This window comes from Bos taurus, chromosome 6, assembly GCF_002263795.3.
Source record: "Bos taurus isolate L1 Dominette 01449 registration number 42190680 breed Hereford chromosome 6, ARS-UCD2.0, whole genome shotgun sequence".
NCBI lineage: Eukaryota > Metazoa > Chordata > Mammalia > Artiodactyla > Bovidae > Bos > Bos taurus.
In genome coordinates this window covers 83,614,211-83,637,642 of record NC_037333.1, presented here as the reverse complement: position 1 = coordinate 83,637,642, position 23,432 = coordinate 83,614,211, and the positions used below count along the sequence as shown (strand labels likewise).

At 38.0% G+C, this 23,432-nt stretch overlaps 1 protein-coding gene across 2 annotated transcripts in view; it reads left to right on the top strand.

Annotated features, from left to right (window-relative positions):
* Window positions 1-23,212, top strand: part of TMPRSS11A (transmembrane serine protease 11A) — a 62,543-nt gene extending 39,331 nt beyond the window's left edge. The window contains exons 6-10 of one of the 2 annotated variants that reach the window (XM_002688314.6): window positions 1,310-1,348; window positions 3,290-3,461; window positions 15,784-16,043; window positions 20,499-20,641; window positions 22,537-23,212. In XM_002688314.6, the coding sequence (XP_002688360.2) occupies window positions 1,310-1,348; window positions 3,290-3,461; window positions 15,784-16,043; window positions 20,499-20,641; window positions 22,537-22,698 (776 nt within the window). In that variant the 3' untranslated portion in view covers window positions 22,699-23,212. The remainder of the gene's footprint in view (window positions 1-1,309; window positions 1,349-3,289; window positions 3,462-15,783; window positions 16,044-20,498; window positions 20,642-22,536) is intronic. The other variant, XM_010806174.4, reaches the window with a different exon arrangement.
* Window positions 23,213-23,432: the final 220 nt, after the last annotated feature.

Sequence of the window (23,432 nt, the reverse complement as noted above, 5' to 3'; positions counted from 1 at the left end):
TAAGTAAAACCATCCATCCTCATTCTACCTATTAAGCACTTTTATTTTGAAAACCATCCCACTTTTCATACAACCATTCATCAACTTAATTTTATTTATTTTTTTAATTTTATTTTATTTTTAAACTTTACATAATTGTATTAGTTTTGCCAAATATCAAAATGAATCCATCACAGGTATACATGTGCTCCACATCCTGAACCCTCCTCCCTCCTCCCTCCCCATACCATCCCTCTGGGTCGTCCCAGTGCACTAGCCCCAAGCATCCAGTATCGTGCATTGAACCTGGACTGGCATCTCGTTTCATACATGATATTTTACATGTTTCAATGCCATTGTCCCAAATCTTCCCACCCTCTCCCTCACCCACAGAGTCCATAAGACTGTTCCATACATCAGCGCATCAACTTAATTTTAAATGTTTGTATTTCCTTTATCAGGTTACCAACTTTGTTGGAAATGACAGAATTTTATCTTAGATTCTGTCCAATAATTAGCCTCTACCAGTATCCAGCAGGTGTTTGATAACAATATATAGTAGTTTATTCCTCAGGGAGGGGAACATTTTGATAATTTAAGAACTGTGTTTTAGAAGTATTTTAAATATACTTTCTGTGGTAGTTTTCAAAGTTTTTTTTTTTTTTCATCCTTAAACCCTTGCACCAAAGAAAGGCTTATGTGAAATCTTAAACAGAAAAGATAAAAGCAGACTTGTTCTAGTTGAGGCTGAGTTTGAACCTAAAGACTCCATCAGTTGTTCCCTCTTTCCCTACTTTCTCTATATACTTAAGTAAAATCCAAAGATTTATCCTAAGCCATTGGAAAGCCACTGTTCTGTATTACTACAAATGATTTGTGGGTTTTGATTATGTATATTTGAGCCTTAATCATTCACTGCTTATTGCCTATATGTGCAGTGCTTAGTCACTCAGTCGTGTCCGACTCTTTGCGACCCCATGGACTGTAGCCCACCAGGCTCCTCTGTCCATGGGAACTCTCCAGGCAAGAATACTGGACTGGGTTGCCATGCCCTCCTCCAGGGGATCTTCCCAACTCAGGGATTGAACCCAGATCTCCCACAGTGCAGGAGAATTCTTTGCCATCCGAGCCACCAGGAAAGCCTAGAGATTCCTATAAATCTCTACCAAAACCATACATATATCCTGTTATATCAGCTGTTTTCCTGACTCATCCATACGCTCAAATATCTGTACTCCATATATGATGAATATTCTCTGATAATTTCTGGTCATTGAGACCAACTAGGAGAATATCAAATTATCATTCTTTGTTCTATCTTGTTTTTCAGCAATGAGTTCATCAACAGGGAAGCTAACTGTCCAAGCATGTAAGTCTAGTTAGCTTATAAACACAAGTTCCATTTCCATCTCAGAAAGGATAATATCTTCAAATATTAGCTCATAATTTCCCACTCATTTTCCACATTTTCTTTTGGAGAGAATAACAATTGTGTAACAAATGAAAATACTTTTTTTTTCCTAACTCTAAAACCAAACTTTTTTGTCATCTTCAAGAAAAATATTTTACATGGTGGAAATCTAGGAGCAATTTGAAGAAATTTTATATTTCTGATTTGGAATAAATGGACTTGCCTTGATAATTTTTAAATGCTACTAATTATGCTTTCTACTGAGAAGTAAAATAATGAGAAAATGATAAATGGAAAAGAGATAGACCCCTTTACTTGTGATTGTCTATACAATTTACTGATCATACTCGTCTTCATGGTTGACAGCAGCTCTACTCACTCACTTCATATCATCACTTGCTTCATATCACTGTGGCCTAAATTTTGAAAGAATTTTTTTAAAGTGGTGATGACTTTGAGCAAAGGTGTTCATTCATTTTCATCTGTCTTGCAAATATACTATATATTTTTATTCATTCAATAAATATCCTTTTAAAATCTATCAAGTGCCAGAAAGTGAATACAAGTGTCACTAAGACATGATTCCTCCTCTAAAATTAAGGGTTTGAATTTAGAGGAAAACATAAATAAATCAGGAAATGTTAAAACAGTGTGATAAATGCTATGACAGAGATAGTGCAGTGAAAGTTAATCACAGAGTCAGCTAACCTGACTTGGTCTTGTGGGGTCTGAAAGTAATCCTTGAGACAGGAGAAAGGAAGGACCACACAAATCAAGTGATAAGTGGGATGAATGTCCTAGGCAGGGAGAATAGTATGTAAAAATGTCTCTAGAAAAGCAAGAATATGATCACTTCTTATAAATGAAAAATATCAGTGTGGCTGTAATATAGGATTGGGGGTTGGGGACATGAGAAAGGGGTGTGATTAATAGTCATCAAGGACCAGAATCATGCTAAAACATTTCAACTTTATCTGGAATAAAAAGTCACTAAAGGGTTTTAGACACAACAGAAAGGCCACTGGGGTTCCAGGGTGGAGAATGGATTGGAGGAGCAACACTGGAGGCAAGGAGATGATCAGGGAAGCTGTTGCAGTCCTCCAGGTGAGAAAAACAGTAGTCTAAACTAGAGATGGCAGTGATGGGGATTTCTAAACGACCAGCCACAGTAGCAGTGTCATCAGTACCAGTAAAGTGAATTTCCTCTTTGATACTTAATTTTTTGGAATAAAAATTGAACCTACCATATTTTATTTATTAGCAGCATGCTTTATTTATTTATTTATTTATTTTTTTAGCAGCATGCTTTAAACAGGCTTCATTCTTAGCAGGAATCCTAAGCAGCAAACTAATCTCTGATCTGACACACATAATAGAGTACTTATTTATCCCCACCTATAGTGAATGTGATATTTATGTGGAAATATAGAGTCCTCCATCCTAAAGAGCAAGGGACTGGTCATGAGAGAAGGAGTTCCAATTATCCAGATGTTCTGGGAGCTCCTACTAAGATTATTGTTTCCTAGTTTTAGGTGATCCCACCATGTTATTTTGACATAAAAGTCCTCACCAGAAGAACTGATCAGAGAAGTAATTGCCAATTCCTCGGAACTCCTTCTCTCATACACTTTTCTGAGTGACTAGTTCCTCAAGTGGCATGGTTAATGCATCATGTGTCGATACTTCTCAGACTTATGTAGGTAGCTTCAGTGGGCAATGTATATCCATTCTATAAATAGAGGGAGTGAGCAAAACATCAATGAGGAGAAGGTGGATATTAATATTGTACATGTTTATATAATGACTGATGGAAACATTGCACTGCAGCACTCTACTAATTTCTCTGTATCAAGAGTTATAGAGACATTTCTTATAATTTAACAATCGCATCTCTTTCAGGTTGTGGTAAACGAGTTGTTCCATTAGTAAGCAACAGAATAATGTCCGGAGAGATCGCGGGCAAGGCTGCCTGGCCTTGGCAAGCTTCTCTTCAGCATAATAAAATACATCAGTGTGGGGCCACCTTGATTAGTAATACTTGGCTTGTTACTGCAGCGCACTGCTTTAAGAAGTAAGTGATTGATGTTACTACTACTTAAAAAACCATCTGAGTTTTATTGTCTTCTGAGTAATAATCAACATCCCCAAGTACTGCTGAGGTAAAATAAGAAAAGCATCTTTCATGTCTTTTTCTAAAGTATAGTGTTATACTTGAACTTATTTGGAAAGTTCCTAAGGGGAGTAGTCACAATCCTGCTGCTGCTGCTAAGTCGCTTCAGTCATGTCCGACTCTTCGCGACCCCATGGACTGCAGCCTACCAGGCTCCTCTGCCCATGGGATTTTCCGGGCAAGAATACTGGAGTGGGTTGCCATTGCCTTCTCCGAGTCACTATCCTAGTATATGCTAATCAGGTGCTTAGGGTTTTAAATAAAGAAATTATGGCTAAAGAAGGTTTGGATATAACACTGGTGGTGAAAATGTAAATTGGTGCAGCCAGTATGAAAAACACTATGGAAGTTCCTTTAAAAAAAAAAAAAACTACAAATTGAGTTGCCACATGATCTAGCAATCCCACTCCTGGGCATATATCCAGAGAAAACCCTAATTCTAAAAGATACACGCACCCCATGTTCATTGCAACACTACTTACAGTAGTGCCAAGACACGGAAGCAACCTAAATGTCTGTCAACATATGAGTGGATAAAAAAGATGTAGTATATATGTACAATGGACTAGTATTCAGCCATAAAAAAAGAATGAAACAATGGCATTTGCAGCAACATAGATGGACCTAGAGATTATCATACTAAGCAAAGTAAGTCAGAGAAAGACAAATATCATATGATGTCACTTATATGTGAAATCTTTAAAAAGATACAGATGAACTTATTTACAAAACAGAAGCAGACTCACAGACATACAAAACAAACCTACAGTTATCAAAGAGGAAAAGTGGGGAGGGATAAATTAAGACTTTGGTATTAACAGATACTCACTACCATATATAAAATAGATAAACAACAAAGACCTACTGTGTAGCACAAAGAGCTATATTCAATGACTTGTAATAACTTACAGTGTAAAAGAATCTGAAAAAAGAATATATATAACTGAATCATTTGATGCATTTCCAAAACATTTTGAGTGAGTAAAAGTCGTTCAGTTGTGTCTGACTCTCTACAGCCCGCCAGGTTCCTCTGTCCACAGGGATTCTCCAGGCAAGAATACTGGGAATTACCATACCCTCCTCCAAGGGATCTTCCCAACCCAGGGATCGAACCCAGGTCTCCCACATTGCAGGCGGATTCTTTACTGTCTGAGCCACCAGGGAAGCCCAAAATATTATACATCAAATATAATTCAATCATTTTTTTAAAAAGAAATAATTAGGTGGATAAACAAGTATCTATATGCACAGCATCTGTATGTTTGCCTATTCCTCTTCAATGATGTTAGTTCAGTTAATTAGTTAAGGAATATTAGTCAGTTCAGTTCAGACGCTCAGTCATATCTGGTTCTTTGAGACCCCATGGACTGTAGCATTCCAGTCTTTCCTGTCCATCACCAACTCCTGGAGCTTGCTCAAACTCATATCCATCAAGTTGGTGATGCCATCCAACCATCTCATCCTCTGTCATCCCCTTCTCCTCCTTCAATCTTTCCCAGCATCAGGCAGGATCTTTTCTAAGGAGTCAATTCTTTGCATCAGGTGGTCAAAGTACTGGAGCTTCAGCTTCAATATTAGTCCTTCCAATTAATAGTCAGGACTGATTTCCTTTTGGATTGACTGGTTTGATCTCCTTGCAGTCCAAGGGACTCTCAAGAGTCTCCTCCAACACCACAGTTCAAAAGCATCAAGTCTTCAGCATTCAGCTTTCTTTATGGTCCAACTCTCACATCCATACTTGACTACTGGAAACACCATAGCCTTGACTAGATGGACCTTTTTTGCTCTCTAGGTTGGTCATAGTTTCTCTTCCAAGGAGCAAGTGTCTTTTAAATTCATGGCTGTACTCACCATCTGCAGTGATTTGGGAACCCAAGAAAATAAAGTCTCTCACTATTTCCATTGTTTCCCCATCTATTTGCCATGAAGTGATGGGACCGGATGCCATGATCTTAGTTTTCTGAATGTTGAGTTTTAAGCCAGCTTTTTCACTCTCCCCTTTCACTTTCATCAAGAGGCTCTTTAGTTCTTCACTTTCTGCCATAAGGATGGTGTCATCTGCATATCTGAGGTTATTGATATTTATCCCAGCAATCTTGATTCCAGCTTGTGCTTCATCCAGCCTGGCATTTCACATGATGCACTCTGCATATAAGTTAAATAAGCAGGGTGACAATATACAGCCTTGACGTACTCCTTTTTCAATTTGTAGCCAGTCTGTTGTTCCATGTCCAATTCTAACTGTTGCTTCTTAACCTGCACACAGATTTCTCAAGAGGCAGGCAAGGAGGTGGATAGTTGCCAAGGAACTTTAATCTTATTATTAATCATAGGTTTTACAGGGAGATGGTATCGAATAAAGAACAGAGAGAGTCAAACAGACATGTGATACTAGGCATATAATTTAAAACATCTAGGCTCTATTTTCCTTAAGTATAAAACAAAGCCTTTACTAGATGACCTCTCATTACTAGATGATCTTTCCAATCCCTACATGTGCCATGATCCACCAGCTTCTCAAGCCGACAAGCTAGAAGTCACTCACAATCATCTCTCATAGGACCCCGACAGCTTTACCTAACCCACTCTTACCTTCTAACAGTCTAGTCTCTGGAAAGAACCAATGTGATTTTTTTTTAAATTTTATTTTATTTTTAAACTTTACAATATTGTATTAGTTTTGCCAAATATCGAAATGAATCCACCACTGGTATACATGTATTCCCCATCCTGAACCCTCCTCCCTCCTCCCTCCCCATACCATCCCTCTGCGTCGTCCCAGTGCACTAGCCCCAAGCATCCAGTATTGTGCATTGAACCTGGACTGGTGACTCATTTCATACATGATATTATACATGTTTCAATGCCATTCTCCAAAATCATCCCACCCTCTCCCTCTCCCACAGAGTCCATAAGACTGATCTATACATCAGTGTCTCTTTTGCTGTCTCGTACACAGGGTTATTGTTACCATCTTTCTAAATTCCATATATATGCATTAGTATACTGTATTGGTGTTTTTCCTTCTGGCTTACTTCACTCTGTATAATAGGCTCCAGTTTCATCCACCTCATTAGAACTGATTCAAATGAATTCTTTTTAATGGCTGAGTAATACTCCATTGTGTATATGTACCACTGCTTTCTTATCCATTCATCTGCTGATGGACATCTAGGTTGCTTCCATGTCCTGGCTATTATAAACAGTGCTGCGATGAACATTGGGGTACATGTGTCTCTTTCCCTTCTGGTTTCCTCGGTGTGTATGCCCAGCAGTGGGATTGCTGGATCATAAGGCAGTTCTATTTCCAGTTTTTTAAGGAATCTCCACACTGTTCTCCATAGTGGCTGTACTAGTTTGCATTCCCACCAACAGTGTAAGAGAGTTCCCTTTTCTCCACACCCTCTCCAGCATATATTGCTTGTAGACTTTTGGATCGCAGCCATTCTGACTGGCGTGAAATAGTACCTCATAGTGGTTTTGATTTGCATTTCTCTGATAATGAGTGATGTTGAGCATCTTTTCATGTGTTTGTTAGCCATCTGTATGTCTTCTTTGGAGAAATGTCTATTTAGTTCTTTGGCCCATTTTTTGATTGGGTCATTTATTTTTCTGGAGTTGAACTGTAGGAGTTGCTTGTATATTTTTGAGATTAGTTGTTTGTCAGTTGCTTCATTTGCTATTATTTTCTCCCATTCTGAAGGCTGCCTTTTCACCTTGCTAATAGTTTCCTTTGTTGTGCAGAAGCTTTTAAGTTTAATTAGGTCCCATTTGTTTATTTTTGCTTTTATTTTCAATATTCTGGGAGGTGGGTCATAGAGATCCTGCTGTGATGTATGTCGGAGAGTGTTTTGCCTATGTTCTCCTCTAGGAGTTTTATAGTTTCTGGTCTTACATTTAGATCTTTAATCCATTTTGAGTTTATTTTTGTGTATGGTGTTAGAAAGTGGTCTAGTTTCATTCTTTTACAAGTGGTTGACCAGTTTTCCCAGCACCACTTGTTAAAGAGATTGTCTTTAATCCATTGTATATTCTTGCCTTCTTTGTCAAAGATAAGGTGTCCATAGGTGTGTGGATTTATCTCTGGGCTTTCTATTTTGTTCCATTGATCTATATTTCTGTTTTTGTGCCAGTACCATACTGTCTTGATAACTGTGGCTTTGTAGTAGAGCCTGAAGTCAGGTAGGTTGATTCCTCCAGTTCCATTCTTCTTTTTCAAGATAGCTTTGGCTAATCGAGGTTTTTTGTATTTCCATACAAATTGTGAAATTATTTGTTCTAGCTCTGTGAAGAATACCGTTGGTAGCTTGATAGGGATTGCATTGAATCTATAAATTGCTTTGGGTAGCATACTCATTTTCACTATATTGATTCTTCCAATACATGAACATGGTATATTTCTCCATCTATTAGTGTCCTCTTTGATTTCTTTCACCTGTGTTTTATAGTTTTCTATATATAGGTCTTTAGTTGCTTTAGGTAGATATATTCCTAAGTATTTTATTCTTTCCGTTGCAATGGTGAATGGAATTGTTTCCTTAATTTCTCTTTCTGTTTTCTCATTATTAGTGTATAGAAATGCAAGGGATTTCTGTGTGTTGACTTTATATCCTGCAACTTTGCTATAATCATTGATTAGTTCTAGTAATTTTCTGGTGGAGTCTTTAGGGTTTTCTATGTAGAGGATCATGTCATCTGCAAATAGTGAGAGTTTTACTTCTTCTTTTCCAATCTGGATTCCTTTTATTTCTTTTTCTGCTCTGATTGCTGTGGCCAAAACTTCCAGAACTATGTTGAATAGTAATGGTGAAAGTGGGCACCCTTGTCTTGTTCCTGACTTTAGAGGAAATGCTTTCAATTTTTCACCATTGAGGATAATGTTTGCTGTGGGTTTGTCATATATAGCTTTTATTATGTTGAGGTATGTTCCTTCTATTCCTGCTTTCTGGAGAGTTTTTATCATAAATGGATGTTGAATTTTGTCAAAGGCTTTCTCTGCATCTATTGAGATAATCATATGGTTTTTATTCTTCAATTTGTTAATGTGGTGTATTACATTGATTGATTTGTGGATATTGAAGAATCCTTACATCCCTGGGATAAAGCCCACTTGGTTATGGTGTATGATCTTTTTAATGTGTTGTTGGATTCTGATTGCTAGAATTTTGTTAAGGATTTTTGCATCTATGTTCATCAGTGATATTGGCCTGTAGTTTTCTTTTTTTGTGTGGGATCTTTGTCAGGTTTTGGTATTAGGGTGATGGTGGCCTCATAGAATGAGTTTGGAAGTTTACCTTCCTCTGCAATTTTCTGGAAGAGTTTGAGCAGGATAGGTGTTAGCTCTTTTCTAAATTTTTGGTAGAATTCAGCTGTGAAGCCGTCTGGACCTGGGCTTTTGTTTGCTGGAAGATTTTTGATTACAGTTTCAATTTCCGTGCTTGTGATGGGTCTGTTAAGTTTTTCTATTTCTTCCTGGTCGAGTTTTGGAAAGTTGTACTTTTCTAAGAATTTGTCCGTTTCTTCCACATTGTCCATTTTATTGGCATATAATTGTTGATAGTAGTCTCTTCTGATCCTTTGTATTTCTGTGTTGTCTGTTGTGATCTCTCCATTTTCATTTCTAATTTTATTGATTTGATTTTTCTCCCTTTGTTTCTTGATGAGTCTGGCTAATGGTTTGTCAATTTTATTTATCCTTTCAAAGAACCAGCTTTTGGTTTTGTTTATTTTTGCTATGGTCTCTTTTGTTTCTTTTGCATTTATTTCTGCCCTAATTTTTAAAATTTCTTTCCTTCTACTAACCCTGGGGTTCTTCATTTCTTCCTTTTCTAGTTGCTTTAGGTGTAGAGTTAGGTTATTTATTTGACTTTTTTCTTGTTTCTTAAGGTATGCCTGTATTGCTATGAACTTTCCCCTTAGGTCTGCTTTTACAGTGTCCCACAGGTTTTGGGTTGTTGTGTTTTCATTTTCATTAGTTTCTATGCAAATTTTGATTTCTTTTTTGATTTCTTCTGTGATTTGTTGGTTATTCAGCAGTGTGTTGTTCAGCCTCCATATGTTGGAATTTTTAATAGTTTTTCTCCTGTAATTAAGATCTAATCTTACTGCATTGTGGTCAGAAAAGATGTTTAGAATGATTTCTATTTTTTTGAATTTACCAAGGCTAGATTTATGGCCCAGGATGTGATGTATCCTGGAGAAGGTTCCATGTGCGCTTGAGAAAAGGTGAAATTCATTGTTTTGGGATGAAATGTCCTACAGATATCAATTAGGTCTAACTGGTCTATTGTATTGTTTAAAGTTTGTGTTTCCTTGTTAATTTTCTGTTTAGTTGATCTATCCATAGGTGTGAGTGGGGTATTAAAGTCTCCCACTATTATTGTGTTATTGTTAATTTCTCCTTTCATACTTGCTAGCATTTGTCTTACATACTGCAGTGCTCCCATGTTGGGTGCATATATATTTATAATTGTTATAACTTTTTCTTGGATTGATCCTTTGATCATTATGTAGTGACCATCTTTGTCTCTTTTCACAGCCTTTGTTTTAAAGTCTATTTCATCTGATATGAGTATTGCTACTCCTGCTTTCTTTTGGTCCCTATTTGCATGGAAAATCTTTTTCCAGCCCTTCACTTTCAGTCTGTATGTGTCCCCTGTTTTGAGGTGGGTCTCTTGTAGACAACATATGTAGGGGTCTTGTTTTTGTATTCATTCAGCCAGTCTTTGTCTTTTGGTTGGGGCATTCAACCCATTTACATTTAAAGTAATTACTGATCAGTATGATCCCGTTGCCATTTACTTTATTGTTTTGGGTTCGAGTTTATACACCATTTTTGTGTTTCCTGTCTAGAGAATATCCTTTAGTATTTGTTGGAGAGCTGGTTTGGTGGTGCAGAATTCTCTCAGCTTTTGCTTGTCTGAGAAGCTTTTGATTTCTCCTTCATATTTGAATGAGATCCTTGCTGGGTACAATAATCTGGGCTGTAGATTATTTTCTTTCATCATTTTAAGTATGTCTTGCCATTCCCTCCTGGCTTGAAGAGTTTCTATTGAAAGATCAGCTGTTATCCTTATGGGAATTCCCTTGTGTGTTATTTGTTGATTTTCCCTTGCTGCTTTTAATATTTGTTCTTTGTGTTTGATCTTTGTTAATTTGATTAACATGTGTCTTGGGGTGTTTTGCCTTGGGTTTATCCTGTTCAGGACTCTCTGGGTTTCTTGGACTTGGGTGATTATTTCCTTCCCCATTTTAGGGAAGTTTTCAACTATTATCTCCTCAAGTATTTTCTCATGGTCTTTCTTTTTGTCTTCTTCTTCTGGGACCCTTATGATTTGAATGTTGTAGTGTTTAATATTGTCTTGGAGGTCTCTGAGATTGTCCTCATTTCTTTTAATTCGTTTTTCTTTTATCCTCTCTGATTCATTTATTTCTACCATTCTATCTTCTAATTCACTAATCCTATCTTCTGCCTCTGTTATTCTATTATTTGTTGCCTCCAGAGTGTTTTTAATTTCATTTATTGCATTATTCATTATATATTGACTCTTTTTTATTTCTTCTAGGTCCTTGTTAAACCTTTCTTGCATCTTCTCAATCCTTGTCTCCAGGCTATTTATCTGTGATTCCATTTTAGTTTCAAGATTTTGGATCAATTTCACTATCATTATTCGGAATTCTTTATTAGGTAGATTCCCTGTCTCTTCCTCTTTTGTTTGGTTTGGTGGGCATTTATCCTGTTCCTTTACCTGCTGGGTATTCCTCTGTCTCTTCATCTTGTTTAAATTGCTGAGTTTGGGGTGTCCTTTCTGTATTCTGGCAGTTTGTGGAGTTCTCTTTATTGTGGCATTTCCTCACTGTGTGTGGGTTTGTACAGGTGGCTTGTCAAGGTTTCTTGGTTAGGGAAGCTTGTGTCGGTGTTCTGGTGGGTGGAGCTATATTTCTTCTCTCTGGAGTGCAATGAAGTGTCCAGTAATGAGTTATGAGATGTCTATGGTTTGGGGGTGACTTTGGGCAGCCTGTATCTTGGAGCTCAGGGCTGTGTTCCTTTGTTGCTGGAGAATTTGCTTATGTCTTGCCCTGGAACTTATTGGCCCTTGTGTGGTGCTTGGTTTCAGTGTCGGTATGGAGGCATTTGATGAGCTCCTGTCAATTAATGTTCCTTGGAGTCAGGAGTTCCCTGGAGTCAGGGTTTGGACTTAAGTCTCCTGCTTCCGGTTATCGGTCTTATCTTTACAGTAGTTTCAAAACTTCTCCTTCTATACAGCACCACTGATAAAACATCTACATTAAAGATGAAAAGTTTCTCTACTGGGGGGTCACCCAGAGAGGTTCACAGCATTACATGGAGAAGAGAAGAGGGAGGAGGGAGTTAAGGTGACTCGAATGAGATGAGGTGGAATCAATAGAGGAGAGAGTGGGCTAGCCAGTAATCACTTTCTTATGTGCACTCCACAACTGGACTGCTCAGAGATGTTCACGGAATTATACAGAGAAGAGAAGAAGGAGGAAGGAGACAGAGGTGGCCAGGAGGATAAAAGGGGAGAATGAAAAGGAGGGAGACAGATCCAGCCAGTAATCAGTTCCCTAAGTGTTCTCCACTGTCTGGAACACACAGAAATCCACAGAGTTGGGTAGAGTAGAGGGGGGTTAGGGAGGAGACACAGGCGACCTGGTGGAGAAAAAGGAGAGTCCAAAGGGAGAGAGAGCAGTCAAGCCAGTAATCTCGCTCCCTAGTGAAAAATGGGTACTGAAGATTGGGTTCTTAAAGGTACAGAATTGGTAACAAATACATAAAAGCAAAAATTAAAAATCTAGAGTAGAGTTTGGAATTTCAAAAATATGATGTTAAAGGAAAGAAGAAGGAAAAGAAAGAGAGAAAAAACGAACAAACAAAAACAAACAAGGTCACAAAAATTATAAAGAAAATGTAGGTACAAAATTGATAACTAATACCAAAAAGCAAAAGTTAAAAATCTAGAGTAGAGTTTGGAATTTCAAAAATACAATGTTAAAAAAAGAAGAAGGAAAAGAAAGAGAGAAACAAACAAACAAACAAAAACATACAAAGTCGCAAAAATTATAAAGAAAATACAGGTACAAAATTGATAACAAATACCAAAAAGCTAAAATTAAAAATCTAGAGTAGAGTTTGGAATTTCAGATATACAATGTTATATAAAAGAAGAAGAGAAAGAAACAGAGAAAAAAAGAAAAAAAAATAGTCACAGAAATTATAAAAAAAAACTATAGGTACAAGATTGATAACAAATACCAAAAACCTAAATTAAAAATCTAGAGTAGAGTTTGGAATTTCAAAAATATGATGTTAAAGAAAAGAAGAAAAAAAAAAAGAAAAGAAACAAGGTCAAAAAAATTATAAAAAATATATATATATGAAGTTTGCTTTAAAAAAAATAGGGTCTTTTTTTTTTTGCAAAGTAATATGTTATAAAAGTGAAAATTAAAGGAATAATAGAGGACTTAAAAAATTTTTTTTAATTTAAAAAAAAAAGAAAGAATGATCGTAAAAATAGTAAAAATATATCTAGGACTTTCTCAGGTTTTGTTGTGAGTATTGTGGGTTCAGTTGATTTTTGGCTAGTTCCTTGGTCCGACTTATATTTCTCAAGATCTATAGGCCCCTTCCTATGTAGTCGGTACTAACCACAGGGTTTTTATCTATTGCCTGTAACTTCCAAGGCAGTTCCCTCTGTTATAGCTTCTTCTGTTTGCTGGTCTCTTCAGTGTCTGGTTTCCGCCCTGACACAAAGGGGACAGTGGAGGATACTTTTTCTTTTTTTTTTGGCTCACTTGTTCAGTCGCGCTGTGGGGAGGAAGGGAGGGATGCTGCAAACAAATAACTCTGGCGTGTGCTCACAGTGCCTCAGCCACACTGGGTCTGCCCCCACTCACGGCGCGTGTAGCCTCCCTGCCCACACTGCTCAGGCTCTAGGTTGCTCCGCTGGGAACCATCCGTGGCTGGCCTTGGGCTGCCTGCACCTCCCAGGTCCAAGCTGCTCAGGTTCAGGCACTCGGGTAGTCCTCAGAGGCCCAGACTCTGTTGGGCCTGCGTTTTGTGCCCTTCCCAGGTCCGAGCAGCTCAGGTGATGAGGTGTTTGGCGAGGGCGATTGCTGCGACTTATTGCCTCCCCGCCGCTCGGTTATCTAGGTGTACAACCGGCACACCTTCTCAGGAAGATGTTGACCATCCAGACCCCCAAGAAGTTTTAGTTAGCAAAGAAGCCTGCTTATAGTTTTATAAATAATGTCTCTCTGGGGCTGCGATTGCCCCCTTCCAGCTCTGCCTGCCTGTCCCCGGAGGGTGATGGTCTGCAGCCAGCTATCTCTGTTCAGTCCTTTGTTCCGTGCGTGGGCCTGGCGGTGTCTTAGATTAGGGCTGGCTTTTCACATGGTAGATATCCCACAGTCTGGTTTGCTAGCCCAAATTATTTCGCTCAGATAGCGCTCTGGGTATCAGGACAGATCCTTACTCTAAGTGATGCAGCCCACACCGCACCTCCCTGCCCAGCCCCCGCTTGCTAGTGGCGTGTGTAGGCGTCTGCGCTGCTTCTCCACTGGGGGAGTTACCGTAGGGCTCGCAATCTGCAGGTTTTAATTGTTTATTTATTTTTCCCCCCTTTATGTTGCCCTCTGTGCTTCCAAGGCTCGGCACAGATTTGGCAGTTAGGTTTCCTGGTGTTTGGAAACTTCTCTCTTTTTAAGACTCCCTTCCCGGGACAGAACTCCGTCCCTCCCTCTTTTGTCTCTTTTTTTGTCTTTTATATTTTTTCCTACCTCCTTTCGAAGACTTGGGCTGCTTCTCTGGGTGCCTGATGTCCTCTGCCGGCATTCAGAAGTTGTTTTGTGGAATTTACTTGGCGTTTAAATGTTCTTTTGATGAATTTGTGGGAGAGAAAATGTTCTCCCCATCCTACTCCTCCGCCATCTTCTCCCCAAGTTCTCCCAATGTGATTTTTTAATGTAATTGAGAGTACATTACTCTCAGTTAAAATCATCCAGGGAATTCCCATATTATTTGAATAAAATTTAAGCACTTTATTCAAGACCTATTTGTTGTCATTCAGTTGCTATGTTCTACTCTTTGCAACCCCATAGACTGCAGCATGCCAGGCTTCCCTGTCCTTAGCTATCTCTCCCAAAGTTTACTCAAACTCATGTCCATTGAGTCATTGATGCCATACAACCATCTCACCCTCTGTTGCCCTCTTCTCTCCCTGTCCTCAATCTTTCCCAACATCAAGGTCTTTTCCGGTGAGCCATCTGTTCGCATCAGGTGGCCAAAGTCTTGGAGCTTCAGCTTCAGCATCAGTCCTTCCAATGAATATTCAGGGTTGATTTCCTTTAGGTTGACTGGTTTGATCTTCTTGCAATCCAGGGGACTCTCAAGAGTCCTCCCCAGCACCACAACTTTAAAGCATCAGTTCTTCCACACTCAACCTTCCTTATGGTCCAACTCTCACATCCATACATGACTATTGGAAAAACCATAGCTTTGATTATCTGGACCTTTGTTGGCAAAGTGATGTCTCTGCTTTTTAATATGCTGTCTATGTTTGTCATAGCTTTTCTTCCAAGGAGCAAGCATCTTTTGATTGACGTACAAAACACTCTAAAATCTGGCCCCTGCCTACCTCGCCAACCTCATTTCCCATCATTCTTCCTTTGTTTCCTGAACTGCAGCCAGTCTCTTCTTGGGATATTTGCCTGAAAACTTATCCCATCTTCCCATAGCTGACTGCTCATCAACCATGTCTCAACCCAAGTGCCATATCCACTGCCCTATTTATAGTCCTTATCACTGCTGTAAGTTATTGATCTATTCATTCGTTTTGCTCTTTTTCCTTCCCTGGAATCAAATGTACCCACCAGCAGGGCCTTTTCTGACTTGTTCACCACTTTATTCCTGGCACTTCAAATAAGGTTCAACATGTAGATGATCAATAAATATTTACTGAAGAAATGAATGAACAACACTTTATAGGCTTTACAGCTCTAAAATTCAATAATTCTGTACTGGATTCCAGCTCGAAGATGCTCTTCGTATATATTTTATCTTTTAAAATAGTAGCAGTAGACTATATGGTCAAAGAAAGCTATCATTGAATCCAAGTGTATTAGGGTGGAATTTTCTTTTTTATTAACCTACATGCAATTATTGTAATGCAATTCATATATTCTGTTACTATCTAAACTTTTCCAGTAAAGAAAACCCACATCAGTGGACTGTTAGCTTTGGAACAAAAATCAACCCTCCATTAATGAAAAGAAACATCAAAAGAATTATCGTCCATGAGAGGTACAGCTCCCCAGCAAGAGAGTACGACATTGCTGTTGTGCAGTTCTCTCCCAGAGTCTCCTTTACTGATGACATCCGTCGAATTTGTTTGCCAGAAGCCTCTGCGTCCTTCCAACCAAATTCAACTGTCTATATCACAGGATTTGGAGCACTTTTTTATGGTGGTGGGTATCTAAAAACGAATCACGGAGCTCTAAGCTCTATTCATGGCAATGTTATTTAATGTCCATCAGTAATATCCTGTCAGACTTTTCCACACAGTTTGGATTAGGGCTCTTGTTTTGCAAGTGACAGAAGCTCAACCCAAATTAACTAAAGTAAAAAATAATAATATGGCAAATTTGGCCTTTGTAATTTGGAATTAAGAGGTGATATGAGTCTGGCTTCAGGTATGTGTGAATTCAGGAGTTTGTGTAATGTCATCAGGCTCTGAATCTCTGAGTTTTTGCATGGGTTGGTTCGGTTTTCCCCAGGTCACCTTCATTACAAGGGATTCTAGCGCCACATAGTGGTGAGGGTGGCCAACAGCAGCTCAGCGTGTACATCTTCACCTAGCTGACGCCAGGGAAGAACACGTCTCTTCCTTTGCCAGAATCTATGTTAATCCCTGAAAAGGTCTCTTTTGGCCCAGCTTGTGTCCAGGGGTACCAGACTGACTGGTTGACTCAATTCTCACTCTTACAACTACAGAAATAAAGGTAGATATGTGATTGGCAGCTTGGTCAGAATCACGCGTAATGAGGGAAAGACCTCCAACAGGAAAGGCTTCAAGGAAGATATAAAGGGAAAGAAGGTTCCCTCAGAAACACTAAAGTCTATCTCTATGTACCATTACCTATGCAATGCCAGGTATACACTAGATATGCTAAAATACTCATGCCTACCTTCAGTCTGACACCTTCACTTTGAGCCTCACCTCTGTGAGCCTCCTCTCTTTTTCACCTGCCCTTCCCCTTAGTTTGCTCCGTCACTTAGTATCACTTTTCTCAGTCACCTCAAAAATGTTTCCTTTGCTCAGCTATAATCTCCAGTTGCAGCAAAATCTGCTTCAGAACTAAAGAGGCTAATTAAGAGTGATTCGGGGTAAGAATACTGTATAGAGACAAATCATCTCTGAAAATAAAGTTTACACTGACCTCTCTAAAATGATTTAACTTGATATATTAACAATCTCCTAAAAAATAAAATTGGCTTCATGTTTTAAGGTTTTCAAAACATACTCAGACATACTCTGGATTCTGAAATTTGGTCCAGGCACATACATATAACAACAGCAACAGGGTTTCTTTGACTCTAGGCTTGAGAAGATAAGAAAGGACTTTTTGAGAAAGAAAAAATTCATTCACAGAGCTCTATACAATTTATTGATATACAATAAACTCTAAAGAATAAATCATTAATTCTCATTCTTCACTAAGGAACCAGGAATACCTTTCACTAATGTGGTTGATGATGGGCTTGATGGTCTTTAGATTTTTCTCCAGATGTCCCATGTGGTTTCTTTAAGGTTATATTTCCAATCACAGAAATTATTACCCATAGTTTAATAAGCCCAGGGAGCTGTAAGCCTGACAACAATATGCCTTCTCTCTCTCTAATGGATCTTCTCCTAAGATAGAGTTGCATTCTTCATTTGATGAGAGGAGCATCTCAGATTCCCTTTGGCTTGATGGAAAGAAATCATTTCTGACCTGGAGTCTCAGGTTGGCACAGAAATATATCTGCCATAATAGTTTTTGAGTAGCAATACAATCTAATTTATGTAGAACACTATAATTAGCAACAGGATACCTACTTTTTTAAAGCACCAATGGAACATTCACCAAGATAGACTATATCTATGTCTATAAAACATTCTCCGACAAACTTAAAAGAATGGAAATCATATATAGTATGCTCTCTGATGATAATGCAATCAAACTAAAAACCAGTAACAGAGAGATAATAGAAAAATCTCTAAATGCTTAAAAATTAAACAACACACTTCTAAATAATCCATAGGTAAAAGAGGAAATCTTGAAGATAATTATAAGTATTAATAGAATGAAATGAATGCAGGATGCAGCTAAAACAGTACAGAGACAGGGAAACATAGCAAAATGCATGTATTATAAAATAAGAAAGCTCCCCTTTTAAGACACTAGAAAAGAAGAGAAAATAAACCTAAAATAAATACGAGGAAGGAAATAATATAAGGGTGGCAATGAATATAATAAAAATGAAAAAATGGAGAAAATTGAATTTAAAAACTGATTCCTTGAAAAAAGAGCAATACTTTCTGGGAAATGTCATTAAGCATTCTCACACTAGTTGAGAAATAGTTGAGGGATGTACAGGATTTGTAGGCTAAACTTTTTATAACTCCTTGCCAATGAGTTTTATTAAAAAGCTATGAATTTATACTGTCACCTACACTGTGCATTTCATCTTACCTTTCCCAGCACTGGGCATGAATTATTTTTAATTGGTAAGGTAATAGCCAAAAAAAATTACACTAGTTGTACTCAAAGAACAGAATATCTTGAGCATTTTTAAACATTTTAGCAAATACCTGTCCAGAAAAAATCCTGAATTGACATTCTACAGAAATTAGTGTTCATTATTAGTTTCTGAAAGAGATCAGCCCTGGGGTTTCTTTGGAAGGAATGATGCTAAAGCTGAAACTCCAGTACTTTGGCCACCTAATGTGAAGAGTTGACTCATTGGAAAAGACTCTGATGCTGGGAGGGATTGGGGGCAGGAGGAGAAAGGGACGACAGAGGATGAGATGGCTGGATGGCATCACTGACTCGATGGACGTGAGTCTCAGTGAACTCCGGGAATTGGTGATGGACAGGGAGGCCTGGCGTGCTTCGATTCATGGGGTCACAAAGAGTCGGACATGACTGAGCGACTGATCTGATCTGATCTGATTAGTTTTCTACTGCTGTGTAACAAATTGCCACAAATTTAACAACTTGAAAGAAAATGCATTTATGATTTCACAGTTTCTATGGGTCAGAAATCCAGACATAGCATAGCTGGCATCTCCTCTCAACGTTTCATTAGCAATCAAAGTATTGGCTGGGGTTGAGGTCTCATCTATGACTCTTTTCCAAGCTCACTGGTTGTTGATGGAATTTAGTTTCTTGCATCTACAGAGTTTATGGCAGCTTGCTTCTCCAACACTATTGGGAAAAAGTCTCTGAACTCAGGGAAAGCCTAGTTCAGTTCATTTCAGTCGCTCAGTCATGTCCAACTCTTCATGACCCCTTGGACTGCAGCACTCCAGGCTTCCCTATCCATCAGCAACTACCGGAGCTTGCTCAAACTCAGGTGCATTGAGTTCGTGATGTCACCCAACTATCTCATCTTCTGTCATCCCCTTCTCCTCCTGCCTTCAATCTTTCTCAGCATCAGGGCCTTTTCCAGTGAGTCAGTTCTTCACATCAGGTGGCCAAAGTATTGGAGCTTCAGCAGAAGGCCTAAACCCCTTTTAAAAGGGCTTATCTGATTCAGTCAGGCCCACCTTGAATAATTTCCCTTTTGATGAACTCAATATCAAGCTGACTACATCTTAATTAATCTTCAGTATTCCCTCACCTGTGTCACAGAATATAACCTAATCATGAGAATGACATCCATTATATTCACAGGTCCCACTTAGACCTAGGGGAAAAGACATCACATAGGAATCTTGGGGATCATAGTAGAATTTTGTCTACTGCAGGGTCAGTTTCCCAACCAGCATGTGGCTGATACAAAGAACCCCTGAATACTTGTTATATTATTGGTTTCTATCATAAATAGTTGTCTTCTGCATTAGTATTGGTTTCTATAACTCAGGCTCTAGTTTATGACCTGGGGTTCCAAAATTATAATACATAATGAAATCATTGCCTTTACCTGTCATTATGTGTGTGAGAGTTCCCCATAAAATATAAAGGATAAAATAAAGATATATAGTTATTTTATCAGGCCAAAACTGTCTAGGCCTACAAAGTTTCTGGGAACAATCTACAAATAAAAACTTATTAAAAAAATAATACCTTCCTAAATATACAAACTGATTGTTTTTAAGTAAAGGTACAAAGGTTTTCCAGAAAAAAAGAAACAAAATGTTTTCTTTGCTAGTATAGATATTTAAAAATGAGATAAGGACAATTTTCATTTACATTTGCCAGAGAATAAATAGAACTTATTTCCTTAAGAACTTCTTACATTAACTTCATCTTGTTTGACAACTTTTGTTGTTGTTCAGTCACTCTGTCATATCCAACTGTTTTCGAACCCACGGACTGCAACGTGCCAGGCTTCCCTGTCTTTCACCATTTCCCAGAGCTTGCTCAAACTCTTGACCATTGAATCAGTGATGCCATTCAACCATCTCATCTTCTGTCATCCCCTTCTCCTCTGGCCTTCTATCTTTCCCAGCATCAGGGTCCTTTCTAATGAGTCGGCTCTTTGCATCAGGTGACCAAAGTATTGGAACTTCAGCTTCCGCATCAGTCCTTCCAATGAATATTCAAGATTGATTTCCTTTAGGATTGACAACTTTAGTTTGAAATAAAAAGGTCTGCACTTCATTCTAGCTAAGAATACTGCTTGTAAACACTAAAATTACTTTGCTTTTCCTTAAGGGGAATCCCAAAATGATCTTCGAGAAGCCAGACTGAAAATCATAAGTGATGATGTGTGCAAGCAGCCACATGTGTATGGCAGTGATATAAAATTTGGAATGATGTGTGCTGGATATCTGGAAGGAATATATGATGCCTGCAGGGTAAGCGGAGAGAGATTATTTTGATGCCATTAACTCAAAAATATTTTATCTGGCTCAAAAATATTCTATGCTCTTTATATTAGTAAAATACAGAGATTATGTCCATGCAAAAATTTATAAATGCTAATTTCAAACACAAACATTTTAATGTTTTATTAAGCAAAACAAACAAATTAAGCAAAACAAAATAACCAAAAAGCTTCCTTGATGTTATCAAACTAACCAATAAATCTTAATTTTAATATCAGAAATCCAGAGTTTCATAAAGCAGAGTCTCTTTCCTTAAAGAGCTAACATCTAGAAAGGAAATAATCATGAACAATAAACTATGATGTAATAAGTTATATAATAGAGAACAATTTTTTATTTAAAGTATAGTTGATTTACAATACAATGTTAGTTTCAGATGTGGAGAATAAATATTTTTAGCTTGAAGGGAACATCTTTGGAACAAATATGAGAGAGAGAATACTTCAATGAGGCCTGAAAGATAAAGAACATTTAGCTGGTTATAGAATAAGCAGAGAATATTATAGAAAAGAGATAAAGCACAGCCATATTATGAAGGTGTGAAATTACAATTCATATTTGAGGCAACTGCAAGTAATCTGTTGGGTCTCAGCCTAAGGAGGATGAGAAGTGAGAAGCAGTTAATGGTGAGGCAGATTAGGTCAAGTTGTATCTAGTCCCCTTTCCAGGGCCCTCCTCTTGTCCAGCATCTGTCCTGCATGTATATTTTCAGACAAATGCATTTGTAACACATGTTTCATCCTGTAGGCACTTGCTTTATAAGTGTTTACAAGAACATGTGGGGGTTCTTGAAAACTCCAAGGAGGTGATTCCATATGGTGAAATGATGGGAATTGTATTGTCATCAGGTGGCAGAAAACTCTGCCCAGAGTCCCACAGATTACACAGCATAGACAACCTCTGTCAGAAAACCAGCAGGGAGTTGTGCAGCACATGGGCTGGGCCAGAGCAGAATCTGGTATACATCTAGGCTAAGAGTGTGGAGGGAGGCAGCTAGCATTCAGGGATTCCAGAGAGAGGTTCAGGCAAGACAGACAAGTGGAAGGTGGCGACTGGAACACAGAGAACCCGGGAATCTAGGCGAATGGTGAGATTAGTGGTAAGTCTCTGGATAGAGTGGTGGTCATAAAATAAAGAGCTTTCACTGCATTGGGGAGCACAGGTAAGATTCCTGCCTTGTGACTGTGCTGTGCATATAAGGCAGCTCTAGGCAGTTCTAGTCATAAAAAAGTTGGGGAAATCATCAAGGAAGGGACTCAGGCACAATGGAAGCAGGAATACAAGGATGGCTACTAGGGTTCATGGGGAGGGGTTTGGTTCATCTGATAAAACGGAAGCCCAGGCACCCTACTTGGAGTCAGGAAAAAAAAAATCACAGCTTGAAGCCCAGGCACCCTACTTGGAGTCAGGGAAAAAAAAAAAAGTCACAGCTTGACTTTCTGTGTTGTATACTTGAAATCTGCTAAGAGTAGACCTTAAGTATTCTCACCACACACACACACACACACACACACACACACGCACACATACACACCAAGTAACTATGTGAGGTGATGGATGTGTTAATTAACCTGATCATGGTAATCATTTCACAAAGCATATATGTCAAATTATCACAATGTACACTTTAAATATATATGATTTTATTCATGAATTATACATCTATAAAACTGAAAAATAATTTTTAAATGTGGAAATTGAACTTTAAGGCTTTTATAATTACTAAAACCCATGTTTCAATGAATTATCCTGCAGTTGGTAGTCTATAAATATACTTTCTAATAATAAAATATGTGGTTCATCAAAATATCTTAAGTAATGAGTTTCATATTTAATTCATTTTCTTTCTCTTTTTTTCTTTTCAGGGTGATTCTGGGGGACCTTTAGTTGGAAAGGACTTTAAAGATACCTGGTATCTCATTGGAATTGTGAGCTGGGGAGATAACTGTGGTCAAAGGAACAAACCTGGAGTTTACACAAAAGTGACTTATTACCGAAACTGGATTGCTTCAAAAACAGGCCTCTAATGCACTATACAACTTAAACACTGAGAGCTGTATGCAGGTCATACATGCATGAGAATCCATATATTCTGTGGCTGTAGTACAATGAAGTGAGATTAAATGACATGATTTATTTCCAAATCACTTTAATCAACCAAAAAACCCATGGCCAATTTGTAAAGGATTTAAATTTATAAGGTAGTGAGCCAGTTTAGCCTGGTTTGAAAAATACAATAGAGATACTGGGCTTTTTAAGTCAGTGAGCTAGAGTATAGAAGACAAGCAATGCAAATTTTTGAGGATAATCCATAACATTTTTAGGATGTATTTGTTAGGGATGTCTTCTTAAACAAAAAACTTTTTAAATTCTCAGAGTTTAGGAAACCCATGTATAACTTTATCATTTCTTCAGAGCTCACAAATACTTATTTCCCCCTTTTTTTTCTTGTTCTTTCATGTTTTCCAAAGAGATTTTACATATTTTCTGTTTATAAATCCATTGGAAGGATTTTAATTTAAAAAAATTATATCTAAGAAACAAAGCATGGTGATAAATTAAGCCAGAGATCTTCTGACCTTTGTCTGCTGTGAAATCTCCCTAATTTTTCAGTTATAAAGATAACATAAAGACACACACATACCCCACACACATGTGCACATACAGAATATCCCTACCTTCAGATATTCACAGAAAAGCATGATTGATAAATATAGACAGCAATTAGCTAGTCAAAAACGTATTTTTGTTTCAAATATTT